Source organism: Archocentrus centrarchus, chromosome 10, assembly GCF_007364275.1.
Source record: "Archocentrus centrarchus isolate MPI-CPG fArcCen1 chromosome 10, fArcCen1, whole genome shotgun sequence".
NCBI lineage: Eukaryota > Metazoa > Chordata > Actinopteri > Cichliformes > Cichlidae > Archocentrus > Archocentrus centrarchus.
This window is the reverse complement of record NC_044355.1, coordinates 17,258,182-17,272,702: the sequence shown is the minus strand read 5'-3', so window position 1 is coordinate 17,272,702 and position 14,521 is coordinate 17,258,182. Positions and strand designations below refer to the sequence as shown.

Here is a 14,521-nt window from a genome sequence, read left to right as displayed (position 1 = left end):
AGAATGTGGATGTTGATGGAGAAAATGAGTATGCAGTATAAAGAGGGGGAAATACATATGGTAAAAAATAACAAAACAATGCATATAGAGTGGAAGAGCAACTTTAACTACTTCCAGGCCTGTTGCCAACTTCTCTAGTGACAAAAAATATGTAGAAAGAAATGTGGAAAGTACAGGTGTGTGTTTTTCAGTATACTGAGGAAATTTATTGACTCATTATGAGTTAGCTGTCACCTTAAAATGGGGGAAACAGTACTCAAAAAACAACAACAAAAAAAGAGGCACAAACTGAAGAAGAAATCGTATTCTCAACTTGGTATGGACCCACTAACACACACACACGCAAACCAAATCTCCTCCCTGCACCCACACATTGAGCCACATAGCTAAGTACATATTCAAACCCTGATTGCCTGACTGCCCCTCTCTCATACATAAACACACACCACAGTGAACCACAAATATGCTTTTAAGAATCCTTCATGCTCTTGTTGTCTGCCAAGAGGTTTCTCGTTTTCAGCAAAGAATGCGTTGCTGAGAAATCTCAGTAAACTTCCTCCCTAGTAATTCCTGGGGAAGATGGATATTCTTTATTGTCCCTGAGGGACATTTTGGATTGCAAACAGTTGTCAACGCAGCCATGACACATCGTGAATAAATCAGCATAGACAGATATATATTTAAAAAAACATACATTAAATGCAATCTTAAAAAATTTGCATTGAGCTGCAACTGCACTCAAAGTCCACAGTTCAAAACGGGGTAAAACCCTGGCCTGCAGCTTGTTTAGCAATCCAACAGCTGACAGAACAAATGATCTCATATATTTATTTGCTTTGGCCCTCCTCAGGAAAGAGCACCTCCTCTCACATGGCTGGGGTTGAAACCCTGTATGAAGAGGGTGTGAGAAGCTGCCAGAGTGACCTTTGGTCTGAGGGGCTTTTACTTGCCAAACATGGCCAAGATCTTTCAAGTTAGTGCCAACGGTTCTTTTGGCAGAGTTACACAATATTCTCCCGCCCTGTTTTTGTAATCATGTTGAGGTTGTAAAACCCACAAATCATAGCAAAACCGAAGCGGAAGTCAATTGAGATGAGTAAAACTGATCTGTCAGTATAAAGAACAATCTCTGACACGCCTTTTTGCAAACGGAGTGGCATTGAATTTAATTTTGTCATCCAAACAATGACAGGAAGACGCAGACAGAGGCCACTCTAAGAGTTACAAACTGTATCACCATGTACTGCAGTAAACCTATTTCCATTCAAGATAATGATGTATGCTAATCTTTACTATGTGATTGTTGTTGTTTAGCTGTTTGGCACAATTTAATAATTGAATCAATTAGTATTGATAATCAAACTAAAATGTACAGTACCAGTCAAAAGTTTGGACACACCTCCCTATTCATATTAATGGGTAAGTGTGTCATGTGTTATAATGATGAATGATAACATCCAAGGTTCTAAATGAAGCCGTCAGTGTATTCCTGTGAGCCAAAAGCTCAGACCGAATGGTTGAAACACTCAATTTTAGAAAGTTTTTTTCTACTATATCTGGCTGGGGTCGTAGCAACTCCAGAAACTTTCTGTTCTAACCTTCTGTTTGTGAAAGACAGCCAATCAGAAGAAAGTTTACTTAAATGTAGAGGAGCTTAAATGGGTTTTCTTTGACAGTGGATGAAATGAGAGGCTGCATTACGGCCTAAAATATATAGAAGCTGTTTGAATTGTGGAGCTGGAAATACTGGGATTTAAGGGATTTCTGTGCCACGTTTTAATCAGCAGTCAGTGTGTAATAAATGAGAAACATGATCTGGAAAGGGAAAAGTAAACTTTCTCCTCTTTGATCTGCTTGAATAGCTAATGTTGCCTCCGGTCTGATAACCTATCACCCTGTTTGACCTCCTCAGAGAGCGGTTGCTAGGTGATGGGAGGTCGCAGCGCTCCAACAGTCTGTCCAATCAGAACTTCCAGGCCAAGCTCACGTTGCAGATTACCAGGGACCCAGTTCTGGACAGCAGCACTGGACATGGCTTCACCCTCACCACAAACGCCCCCCGGCTGGTCAGGGACATCGCCCCAGGTACACCAGTTTGTGGTGGCTTCGAGTCAGTGTTACCAAATTGCCACCTGCTTTATGCAACACTTCTCTGCGTGCCGCAAGGCATATTTATCCCCCCCCCCCATCTCTGTCTCTCTCTCTCTCTCTCTCTCTCTCACACACACACACACACACACACACACACACACACATTCCTGGCATTCAGGCCGCAGGGCATGGTGCCAGAGAAGCCACAGAAACAACAGAGCCACCTGCTCATCCTTTCTAAATTCAATCACTTTTCATTTAGGCAACTTTTATGGGGGGATAGAGAGACTGATAAAGAGAGACAGAGAGCAGGGGAGAGAGAGCGAGAGTGAGAGCAAGAGGGAGAGATGCTGAGCCATTACTTATGTCTCGCCTGTAAAATAAGCTGATAAATGCAGCGAGGAGGGTCCCACCCTGCCACCAGTGCTTTAGTTGCTATCTGCTGCCAAAGAAAAGGAGAGAGTCAGATAGAGAGAGGGAAGTGATAACAGAAGACAAGATTTAATTGAGAGAGAAGATGCCAGCAGTAAGACCCAGAGGGGAATGCACACCCAAAGTGCAAACATGACCAAAGAGAGCAAAGTAAGGAGTGTGAAAGTGTTCAGAGAGCAGTGAGAAGGGGGAAAGATGGGTGACACTTCGGGAATGTACGGGAGAGAGGCCCTGTTAGTAGATGATGAAGGAAAGAGGTGGATGATGAAGAAGGATAGAAAGAAGAAGAAGAGATATTATGAAAGCTTAACAGGAGGGGACTTTGGCTTGTGTGTGCGCAAAAGCTTGCTGTGCAGTGCAGCTTGCCTTCAGTGGGTCACAAATCAGGCACAGACAGGGCTTTGCCAGGCAGACTGGGTGTGCGAAAAATATGTGGGTGTACGTGTTTACGTGCACAGATGCTCAGTATGTCTGTGTGCTTGTGTGTTAGGGTAAGCTGAAACTGCTGTGCCTCAGTTGTGCTCGCTTGCCTGAAGACAAATGAGTATAAATAACTAGAGAAAGCAGAGCAGAGCTGGGCTGGAAGACACCCAGAATAACTGTAACCCCTCGCGTCCTGGAGAGCTCAGCCGAACACTGTTGAGTCAGCCATATTGAACAAGCCCATGTGCCATTCTGTGTGTGTGTGTGTGTGTGTGTGTGTGCGTGCGTGCCTAAAAATGTGTGTATCTCCCTTTGTCTCTACATGTGCAGCTGTGTTTTTGTTTTATGCAAGCGCTCACTCTTTTCATTGTGTGAATTTGTGCATCTGTGTTGTGTGTGTGTGTGTGTGTGTGTGTGTGTGTGTGTGTGTGTGTGTGTGTATAGGAAGTCCTGCAGATGGGATACTATTCCCAGGGGACCAGGTGCTGCAGATTAATGATACAGTGATGGAGGATTTGAGTGAAGAGCAGGTGGAAAACGTCTTAAGGTGAGGAGAACTATCTATGGAGCTATCGATCTAGTAAATGTGTTATAGCTGTTGTTGGCAGTGTGAGGGTGATGCATGTGTGGCTGTGCCTGTACGAGGCTTAGCGAGTTAGCGGCAGAGGTCAGAGCAGAAGGTGGGTGCTTAACAGCTGGACAAAAAGGTTATGATCCATACTGCGCATGTGTTTGAATGAGTGCTTTTTTTCTCTCCACTCAGGAACTTGGAAGACTGTATCAATGTGACTATCCTGCGGCACATGACAGTGAGTACAAAGAAGACATTAATGAGCTCCTCTCTACGCAAGCACACAGAGTTATGTTATTACACCGTCCCTCATAAACATAAGCTGTCTGTGTGCTGCTGAGCATGTGACTGTTAGCTTGCATCTTCTGGCAGGATTAACCACTTTACATTGTCCTGTGATGTATGTGCTGACCCTCTGAGTACAGCTCTGAATGTTTGCATCTTAAACCTTGTTGGCTTCAGTATTCCTCATGTCTCCATCATGTACAGTAATGTGCTGGTGTGTGTGTGTGTGTGTGTGTGTGTGTGTGTGTGTGTGTGTGTGTGTGTGTGTGTGTGTGTGTGTGTGTGTGTGCTGCTGCTGTGCTACAGAATCCCAAGTCATCTATTATGTCAGCAGAGAAGAGAGCTCGTCTGAGGAGTAATCCAGTTAAAGTGCGCTTTGCAGAGGAGGTGGTGGTCAATGGGCACACTCAGGTGAGAAAACCTTATCTGCTACAGAAGGAGCGCTGCTCCCACATGAAAAAACAAAATAGAAAAACAACATTAGAGTTTCTCACTCCCTCCAGTTGTATTTATGCATCTTTTCAAAAGTCTCTTTCATATTTTTCACATAAAACACATCGTTTCCTTGATTCATGTTAATTCTTATAATGACAAAATGCAAAACGGACACTTTATTGAGAAAATCATATTTTAGTTATGCAGGTTTCTTTTCTTAGAATGACTTTCAATTCTCGATCTTCCACATAATGAAATATTCTTCATTAAGGCTTATGGTCTAACATTTCTCGCAATCATTTAAGATTTGATCTTTTCTCATTTGACATCGATCCTGTCTGACCACATCTCTCACTTCTCTCCACCAGGGAAACTCTCTTCTCTTCCTGCCCAATGTTTTGAAAGTCTATTTAGAGAACGGACAGACCAAGGCTTTCAAGTTCGACAACAACACCACTGTCAAGGTATGTAATAAACAGGATTACCGGCCTAGTTAGAAATATTTACCCCAAAAGCATATTTAGAGCTTTTACTTGGGGGCCTGATGGGATGGCTCCATGGTATAGTCATTTACATGTTCACCTAACAGGTGAACGCTCCCTGGTTTGATCCCAGGATGGGAGGAGACCCAAACCCTTTTGGGGTTGCACCAGGAATGTAAAAATCTGCCAGATCAAACACGTGGAGCTTCCTGATGTGGAGACCCATTGCGAATAAGGGAGCAGCTGAAAGTAGCTCACTTAGTGGCCTGATGGATACTCTGTAATGACAGATCAAAACAGCTACTACTTGTGTACCTTTAGATGGATATTGTAAGTCACTGACCCAAGAGATCCCTGCATCATTCATGGTTGATATATTTGTTACGTAACAGCAGTGTGCCCCAATAATAAGAAACCTGCTAAAGATAGCAAAGTATTTTTGGATCAACAAAGTGATTTCCAAAGAGCTAATAGCTAAAACCTGGCATATCTTGGCATGCTGTGCAATGTGTCCTTAAAAAAATTAGGAAACTGGATACCAAAGGACAAAAGAAAAAGTGGCAGGCCTAAAAACTATCTACAGCAAATGAATAGTATGTGAAAGTCATGTCCTTAAGAAGTCAGTCAGTCAGTCAGTCAGTCAGTCAGAATACTTTATTGATCCCAAAGGGAAATTACTACTGTTACAGCTGCAACCGTTTCATTTACACGAGTAAACCTAAAACACAATAACATACACTAAAGGCATAAAAGTATAAAGACTAAAGAGATATTTTGACTATATACACATCTAAATCTATACACATATGAAAATTGTGAGTGCAAAAAATTTTAAATAGGTGTCATTATATATATATGCACAGTCCTTTTTTGTACAATGTATAAGTGTATGTACAATGTATATGGAAATTTAAACAATTTTATGTACAATTGAATACTGATAAATGAATGACACTGATGAACCACAATGTCACCTATTAAGGGAGGAGTTATAGAGTCTGATGGCCACAGGTAGAAATGACCTCCTGTGGCGCTCTGTGGTGCATTTTGGTGGGATGAGTCTTGCACTGAATGTGCTCCTGTGTCCCATCACTGTGTTGTAGAGTGGGTGGGAGCCATTGTTCATAATGGCCTGCAGCTTAGACAGCATCCTCCTCTCCGACACTGCCATAAGCAAATCCAGCTCCACTCCCACCACATTACTGGCTTTGTGGATCAGTTTATTGAGTCTGTTGGCGTCTGCCGCCCTCAGTCTGCTGCCCCAGCATGCAACAGCATAGAGGATGGCACTCGCCACCACAGACTCATAGAAGATCCTGAGCATAGTCCGGCAGATGTTGAAGGACCTCAGGCGTCTCAGAAAATAGAGGCGACTTTGGCCCTTCCTGTATAGGGCATCAGTGTTCTTAGCCCAGTCCAGCAAAGGCCTGAATCAGGACCAGAGAGATGCATCTAGTCCTCCTGTGATCCATCTACTGTGCACTGAAGCCTCAACAGAAACAGATTCAGTGGAAGGATGGCTGTAATTCTTAGGAAGGGAAACAGGGAAAAAAAGGCTGAGGTATGCCAAATTACACAAGAACTGGACTGGAAATCAGTGGCAACAGGTCTGATGGCATCATGATGGCATGATGACTCCAAATATGAAATTATGGAGGAGGTCAGGAGAGAGGCAAACAGTGTCCACAGTTATCTGTAAAAACGGTGGGGTCTCTGTCATTGTTTGGGGTTCTTATCAAAATTATGGAACTATGAACACAAAAAAATACCAACAGAATTTGATCCACCATGCAGCACCATCTGGAAAGTGGCTGATAGGCAGTGTCAGTGGTCATACTCTGTTTTTGCCTTATATACGGTATTTTCATTTATGTTTACATATATTTCAATAAAGAGACAAACTTATTTCCCATTTTCTTTTCAAATGATAAAGAAATTAGAGGTGACTCAAGACTTGCACAGTACTGGATGATTATCCAACTGTTCTCTGAAGAGCCAATGAAAGCTTCCTCGGTTTCTTAACAGCTGTCATGAGACCAAGCACACAGATGGATGTAGCTGAAAGACGCTTATTAGGACCAACTGGGAGTATTTTGTAATTAAGTGCATCACAAGTTATGGTTTGATTTCTTTATGAGAATAGTATTATTTTTTACAGCAGCTTTTGTATTTGCCTTTGTTTTCCCAGCCAAAGGAAATCTGATAAAGGGAATGAGATTTGTCTCTTTGCCTTCAGCAGAATGGGATGAAACATGTTTGTCTAAGAGGTGTGAACTGTTGGTTTTTTTGTCATTCCAGGACATTGTTCTGACTTTGAAGGATAAACTGTCCATCCGGGCCATTGAGTACTTTGCCCTGGTGCTAGAGCAACAGTACAGCATCACCAAACTACTGCTGCTGCATGAAGATGAGCTCATTCAGAGGGTGAAGGAAACTATGGAAAAATCCATTCAAACATATCTCATGGCTGTGTATGAACATTACAATGGTAACATTTTCCACCTCCATCTTTTGTCTTCACCAGGTGGTGCAAAAGAAAGACTCCCACGATTACAGGTGTCTCTTCAGGGTTTGTTTCATCCCCAGAGACCCAGCAGACCTGCTGCAGGATGACCCCTCTGCCTTTGAGTACTTCTTTTTACAGGTCAGAGAAGCTCCTTTAGTTGTTGTTACCATTACTGTCATTCTTTGTTCACCTCAGAGGCTTTTGTTTTGAGTTCTTCACTATGAGGCTTTGGTCCTTTTTTGGTCCTAAATGTACATACAGAAAATAAAACTTTGGACCCATGTTACGCTTGAGTGTGATCTGAACTTCTACTAAAGATATTTTAAAAAATAGGGAATTTCAAATTGAGAGGATGTTTGAAGTCAACATGCAGCTGCTCCTTATGTCTTTATATTAGTTTAAAATGATACTAAACTCATTTTATTTTGTACTGTGGCCTCGTACAGTAACAACTTGTTCACATTCGGTAGTCCTTCTGTGCATAGCAGAACATACTTGCTCTGATGACACTCATTCTTGAGTGTTACATGTGATCTGGATGTGCTTTTGTTGCACACTAAAGAGACGGGGAATGCCGCTTATGTCATGCCGCTTTGTTGTTTTATTGTCTTCACCTCCTATTGTGTATGTTTTGCTGTCAGTTCTGGGTCATTGGTTCACTTACAAATATGCTCATAAGTTGTGTGCTTTACAATGTCTGACATGCAGAACATGTTGGTACAAAAATCCTTTCAGGGTGTGTGGTGTAAGGTGTGTGTGTGTGTGTATTATATAATACTGACACTGTGATTATTTCTGCTTGCAGAGTGTTGGAGATGTGCTGCAGGAGCGTTTTGCAGTGGAGATGAAGTGTAACACTGCACTCCGCCTGGCAGCCCTGCACATGCATGAGAGACTAGATAGTTGTGGACAGACCAGGACCTCTATCAAGAGTATTACGTGAGTCATATGTGTGCGTGTTTCCATTTAGGGGTCACACTTGTAGGACACTGTAATTGCTGCACTCCTCATTATAGGTTTTGAGTAATAGGGGTTTGACATTTTTCCACTGCTGCAATTACTGTGATTTGTCTGGGATGAAGCAGCTCACTAAATGCCTAATCTATTAATGCGATGGGATAGGTTTAGAATGTGTGTGCAGGGTATTTGCCTCATTACTTGAGTGTGGAAGTGTCTCAAAATGCAAAACACACATCCACTTTCCAGTGATCACCTCCTTGGTTTGATACATTATTACGATTATATAGTGCAGTACAGTGCAGTCATCAATACTTTTTTATACCACAGTTGCAGTTATTGGTGAACATCACTTGCAATTAATGGAACAATAAGTTGAAATATGACTGTTCAGTAACACCTAGTGGTATTTTTTTTTTTTTAAAGACATTAAGCTTAGTGAAAATTATAAATTTAGGTTCTGAGACTGAGTATGTCTTTGTCCTTACATTACAAGCTTTTTTCCACTGACATGCATTGCTTTCCATTTCATTTCTTTGTAACATTTTATTCACTGAGTACTTTCATGCTTCTGCACATATGGCATTGACAGAAAGGAGTTTGGCCTGGACAGCTTCATCTCTCCTACGCTGCTGGGCAACATGAGAGAGAAGGACCTGAGGAAAGCCATCAGCTACCACCTCAAAAAGATCCAGTCCCTGCTAGAGCCACGCCAGAAGGTAAATGCAGATTGATGGATGAGTGGAAGGAAGATGTGAGAGGCGTAAAGAGACAGACAGTGACAGTTCAGCAGTGACTTTGGGCTATTTTTTAGCTGAGATGTATAAAGACTTCCTGAGGTTTAAAGTGATAAATGGAAGGACTGCAGGTTGGAGGAAAGATAGATGGTGAATAGGAGGGTAATTAAAAATGGTGAAAAGTCGATGTCAGGTTTGGGTAATGCTTCCTCTTTGTTTTTTGCCTGTCTTGCTCATACTATTTGTCTTCTCTTCTCTCCTCTTCCACATCTACATCTGTGTGGTGTTATAGGTAATATCTGCCACTCAGGCTCGGTTGGCCTACCTCACTCAGCTGGGAGAGCTCATTTCTTATGGTGGCCGGTCCTACACAGCCACAATGATGGTAAGTACTAAAGGCCTTGTGTAGGTTGGTGAGTGCTGAAGCATATAAATTTCAACCAATTCAAACAATTGGAGCACTTATTTTCTCTCTTCCATCTACATTCAGCTTCAGGACAGGGAAGTGTTGGTCACGTTGCTGGTAGGAGCCAAGTACGGCATGAGTCAGGTCATCAACCACAAGCTCAATGTGATCTCTACCCTGGTCGAGTTCAGCAGCATCAGCCGAGTGGAACTGCTCACAGAGTCGGACAAAGTCAGCTTACTGCGCATCTCACTGCATGACATGAAGGTAAGGAAGCCTTAGGTTGCACATACACATTCATCGAGTTACTAGGCTCTATTATTCATAAATATATAGACGGTGACACAGATGTTCACTCACAACACTATATTTTCACCACAAGATCACACTAAATATAGGTCAAGCATTGTTCCACCAGTACACATACAACAACAGTATACAGCCTAAGGGTAGCTATACATAATGCTAATTCACGGACTCAAAGGTGACTGTCTCTCCCTCTTTCTCCCACTCCATCACCTTTCCCCTCTTACCCTTTGGCTTAAATCGCTACTACTTTACCTTTTTTCTGCAATGCCCTTCCCCTCTCAGCCATTTGCCTTACTGATGGACTCTCTGGCAGCCAAAGACTTAGGGTGTCTGCTGGGAGGCTACTGCAAACTCCTTGTGGATCCCAATGTTAATGTCTTCCGTCTGGGGCGCCCAAAAGTGAGGGTGCACCGGATTCCTGCTGAAGAAGGTGTGTGTGGGAGGTTCGCCGTAATAGAGGGCGTGTGCTATGAATCCCTATCAAGTGAGCAAAAACTGTTTCACTTAAAACTATCACTTTCTGGCTTTGGCCTTTTGATAGACATTTTTCACCTCACATGTTTATTTATGTCACCATCCAGTACGGATACGGATAAAAAAAAGATAAGATGTCATATTTTTTTTTACTATCATAAATTAAATATTGTTCTCTTTTACGAATGCACTAACACACTCTTTGCAATGCCTGTCTGGTGTTTGTGCATTTTCCGGGTTTTATTAGGTTATGTATCTCGCTGCTGCAGTGACTCAGATGACTCAACAGATGAGGATGACCCAATGGATTCTCAGAATTACAAACGCCCAGACCCAGCAAGTCAGGACTGGGAAGAGAGGAGGAGAGAGGAGGAAGGGAAGAGGCGAGAGGAAGAAAGAAAAGAGAGAGAGGAGCACAAAGGCAAACAGGAAGTGAAGATAATAGTGACAACAGAAGGCAAAGAAAATGAGAGTCCAGAAGAAGGAGGAGCAACAGGAAGTGGTCTGCATAAATTCAGTGTTATGGATGAAGAAATGAACTTGGAGACTACCTGGTACCACACTGACCCACGGGTCACCAGCAGCTTCTCCAGCTTGTCCAGCGGTTCCTTGAGCGCTGCCATGGAGGAGAGCAGTGCTGCTGCCAAATCCAGATCTCGCCTTCACAGCCCACACACAGGCGAGGATGTTTCTAACTTGGATGTTCACCACCCCTACCTCCTGGAGCCAAAACGCCACCAAGGGCCCCTAAGGCCCACCAACCTCAATTACCTTGGGAATGACAGCTCTTGCCTCTGCTTTGCTGACCTCTCCAAGGCTGATTTCCTACCAAGCCCACCTGAGGCTACTAGTGATGATGATGATGACGACGATGAAGAGGATGAAGAGCGGGGGGCCGAGACACTTAGACGTATTTCTAAGATTCCTAGTTCAAGAGATTTGAGAATGATTGACAGCATACCCTTTCAAAGATCACCCATTAAAAGAAAGAAAAAAATTCCTCCCAAAGTCCCACTAAGGACAAGTTCAATTCCTGGGCACAAAGCAGGACAGGCTGAGAACCGCCTGTCAAAGGATGAAGAGAGTATGTTTCTGACACCGTCACCCAATTCCAAACCAGCTCTTTTGGTCAAAGACAATGTCTCAGATTCTGAGGATGAGTTTTTTGATGCACAAGAGAGATTTACTCCGCCAGTTCCTGATCTGTCAGGTTTGTTTACAGCATGCTTGATAAGACAGGCCATTTATTTTTTTTTAAGTACTAGAGACATGTGACAACACTGTAACAAAAATCATTGTTGAAGGTTTATATGAGTCCATTAATACCTCTCCCTTTCTGTTCTTTTCTTTTAATTTGTCTCTTTCACTTAAAGATGCTGAGCTGGCTGACCGACGCAATGCTAATCGTTTGAGTGGAACCTGGAATGGTCTTCCAGCTGTCCCAGGGAAAGAGCCATCATCTCCACTTGCCAGTAAAAGCCAATCCTATAAAACCAAGAGGGAAGCAGAGTCATTTAAAGCCCCCTCAAATCAACTCAATAACCAGCAAACCAGTACTCCAAAGCCATCACAGAAACCTGATGTTAAGGTCAAACCACCATTGGCACCGAAGCCCCAGCTGCCTCCCAAACCTCAGCACATTCTTCCCAAGTCCCCCCAGCATGGGAGATCATATGCCCAATGCAATGGGGATGCCTCTGGACGTTTGTCTTCTGAACTCCTTGAAATGGAGCCAGACACCATGGAGTTCAAGTCTGTTACATCAGGTGGATTGCCTCTGTCATCATCCCTGATCACGGCAGTGCGATATAGCAAGCAATCATTACCACAAGATGAAGAAAAGACAAAAAGGCAGGAAAAAAGCCCAAAACATAGCAAAGATGTAGATAATGGAGCAGGTATTGTTCCCAAAAAAGAAAAATACATTCCTGATGAAATGCAAATTCCTGAAGCTGAGGGGAAAAACAGTGGAACTGACCTGCTAACAAAGAGGCCACCAAACCTAACCCCTATCCCTCGCTCTAATTCAGGAACAAAGCTATCAATTCCCCCTGCAGTGCCTCCCAAACCCACGTCGCCCAGCAATCTTCACCCCTTATCGCTACCTGCTAGTTCTCCTGTCTCTCCTACTGATCCAAACAAAGGGATCTTTAAGGATGCCATCAGTCCACCAAATGGAATTCACCCTTGGAGCAGTCGTAATGGTAGCATCCAGTCAGGACCTAGAAGGGTCTCCCTGAGCCACGAGAGCCTTTCACCCAAAAATACAGATGCGCCTCTTACGCTTACCACCTCCCTCACCTCAACCAATTCTAAAGGGGGGCTAGAAAGCAGGGAGCCTGGAAGATCTGGTTCAGGATCTGACTTGAGAACAAGCTCCTCCAGTCTAGGAGGCAGACTACCTGCCTCTGCCCTGCGAGGGAAGATTCAGGCCCTGCCTTGGTACATGACCCGCTCCCAGGAGATTCTAGGAACTCTGGACTATCCATCCACTAGCTCCATCAATGGAGACACATCTGGATTTGGCTCTGGGTTGTCTGTAGCCAGTGGTTTATCAGACTTAAACAAAACTCCTGTCAAGGAAAAAGAGAGTGTGGTCTCAAAATCAGAAAGCAAAGGAACCATTTTAGATGATGGTGCTGAGGTTGTCATAGCAACAATCAAAGAGGCCCAAGAATTGTCGTCACACATGAAAACAGCCAGTGGCACAAATGGCTCCCACCCTAATCTGAGTTTTAGAGAAAATATTGCACACAGCAGCAGTGTTTCATCCGAGCAGCCTCAGTCACGGTCTCACTCAGCAGTGGGGCTGGGAGGTGTGTCCAGCATGGAGATTGGTGGTGACTCACCAACCTCCTCACTAGCAGACAGCACCCCTCCACAGCAACATCGGGAGGCATGCGGCTGCCGCACTGTTTACGCCAACTGCTTCAGTGGAGACACCGAGGATGGCGTTAGCTTTGATGAAGAGCTCACAGTTTATGAGTTCTCCCGTCGCATACGCACCAAACCTGTCCAACCGGCACCTGCCCCTTCTCCAACAACACCCTCTCTAAAACCCAATATTCTTTCACTGCTGAGGGACAACCCTCGCCCACTGTCTACTTTCTCCACCACCTCTTCTGAACTCAGCCCTCTTGTTTCATGTCCAGTTTCACCCACAACCTCACTCGGTGGTCCTTTTCGCTCACTAACTAACAAGAATTATGGTGGGCTGAAGGGGGGCTTTGCTTCTCTGCGTCAAGATATAGATCAGCTTCTTCTGGTCTTAGAAAGAGGTGCACTTGAGCAAAGCCAACAAACATCATTCCAAGATTCAAAGCAAGATAGCACAAACATAAAAGTAGGGCCTGATCTAAATCACAATGGAACTGAAGACAGAATTACCCCAGCACCAAGCCTAAAGTGTCCTAGGATGACCCTTGCTACCATGACGGAGCCTGAGAGGAGTCTTCTTCAGGCTGAGGCTCGACGATTAGCATCTGGATGTCAACGGGCCACACGGGTAGGCTGGGCACCTGATGAAGCCCTACGTTCTTTATCCAACAGTTTTAGTGCCCTAGTACAGCTGTCAGCAGCCTGCCTGCGAACAAACCCTTGCCCCGGTTGTGACATGTGCCATAACACAAATCTGGTCCACAAATTTGAGGACAATGACAGCCAGGAGGCCATGGACAAGCTGAAAGAGATAGTGAGTCTGTATCGGGAGTTTGTTGGGGCTGTTGAGACAGCTGGAACTGGCGCTGGGGCAGGGGGTAGGAGCGGGGGCGTCACTGGGTCTGGACAGGGTCAGGGTGAGGGTGATGGGGTAAGGCTGCTAGCCAAAAGATGCACTGTGCTCATTTCATCCGTATTCGCACTCACACAGCTCTTTCGGACACCCGCAGTAGAGCCCTCGGAAACACCCGGACACGTACCTCTTAACTTTTGATCTGTGAACTTTTACCCACTAATAACACACTGACTCTAGAGGTTGAGACAAGAAGAAGCACCACAGAGCTATCTGGTGTCTAGCTCCTGTGTTTTTTGTACAGTAAGTGCCATGCACACTACACCACAGCACACACATCACACACACACACACACACACACACACACACACACACACACACACACACACACACACACACACACACACACACCCACGTTGAAACACAAACACAGCCCTAAACGAAGCAATGTAACTTCATTGCTAAGCCTCTCCTTGGACGCATATGGACTATGCATTTGTACATAGGAATTTTATAATTATCTTATAATTCTCTTATTTTATGATACAATATGTGTATGTATGTAATGATGGATTACCCATGTATGTATTTATGTATTTATTTTTACAATATTTGCACCATGATCTGTGACTGGCAGGTCTCTGGTGAGGAAAAAAGAACTATGGATGTCACTGGATCTTTT

The 14,521-nt window shown here is 43.9% G+C and overlaps 1 protein-coding gene across 2 annotated transcripts in view; it reads left to right on the top strand.

The window, feature by feature from the left end:
- frmpd1b (FERM and PDZ domain containing 1b) overlaps positions 1 to 14,192 on the top strand; it is a 30,196-nt gene extending 16,004 nt beyond the window's left edge. Inside the window, exons 1-13 of one of the 2 annotated variants that reach the window (XM_030738995.1) lie at positions 3,395 to 3,493; positions 3,710 to 3,755; positions 4,109 to 4,213; positions 4,606 to 4,701; positions 7,018 to 7,143; positions 7,244 to 7,363; positions 8,031 to 8,164; positions 8,775 to 8,901; positions 9,212 to 9,304; positions 9,410 to 9,592; positions 9,917 to 10,118; positions 10,356 to 11,318; positions 11,482 to 14,192. In XM_030738995.1, coding sequence (XP_030594855.1) covers positions 3,453 to 3,493; positions 3,710 to 3,755; positions 4,109 to 4,213; positions 4,606 to 4,701; positions 7,018 to 7,143; positions 7,244 to 7,363; positions 8,031 to 8,164; positions 8,775 to 8,901; positions 9,212 to 9,304; positions 9,410 to 9,592; positions 9,917 to 10,118; positions 10,356 to 11,318; positions 11,482 to 14,039 — 4,794 coding nt within the window. In that variant the 5' untranslated portion in view covers positions 3,395 to 3,452 and the 3' untranslated portion in view covers positions 14,040 to 14,192. Of the gene's footprint in view, positions 1 to 3,394; positions 3,494 to 3,709; positions 3,756 to 4,108; positions 4,214 to 4,605; positions 4,702 to 7,017; positions 7,144 to 7,243; positions 7,364 to 8,030; positions 8,165 to 8,774; positions 8,902 to 9,211; positions 9,305 to 9,409; positions 9,593 to 9,916; positions 10,119 to 10,355; positions 11,319 to 11,481 lie in introns of those variants that run through there. The other variant, XM_030738996.1, reaches the window with a different exon arrangement.
- Positions 14,193 to 14,521: the final 329 nt, after the last annotated feature.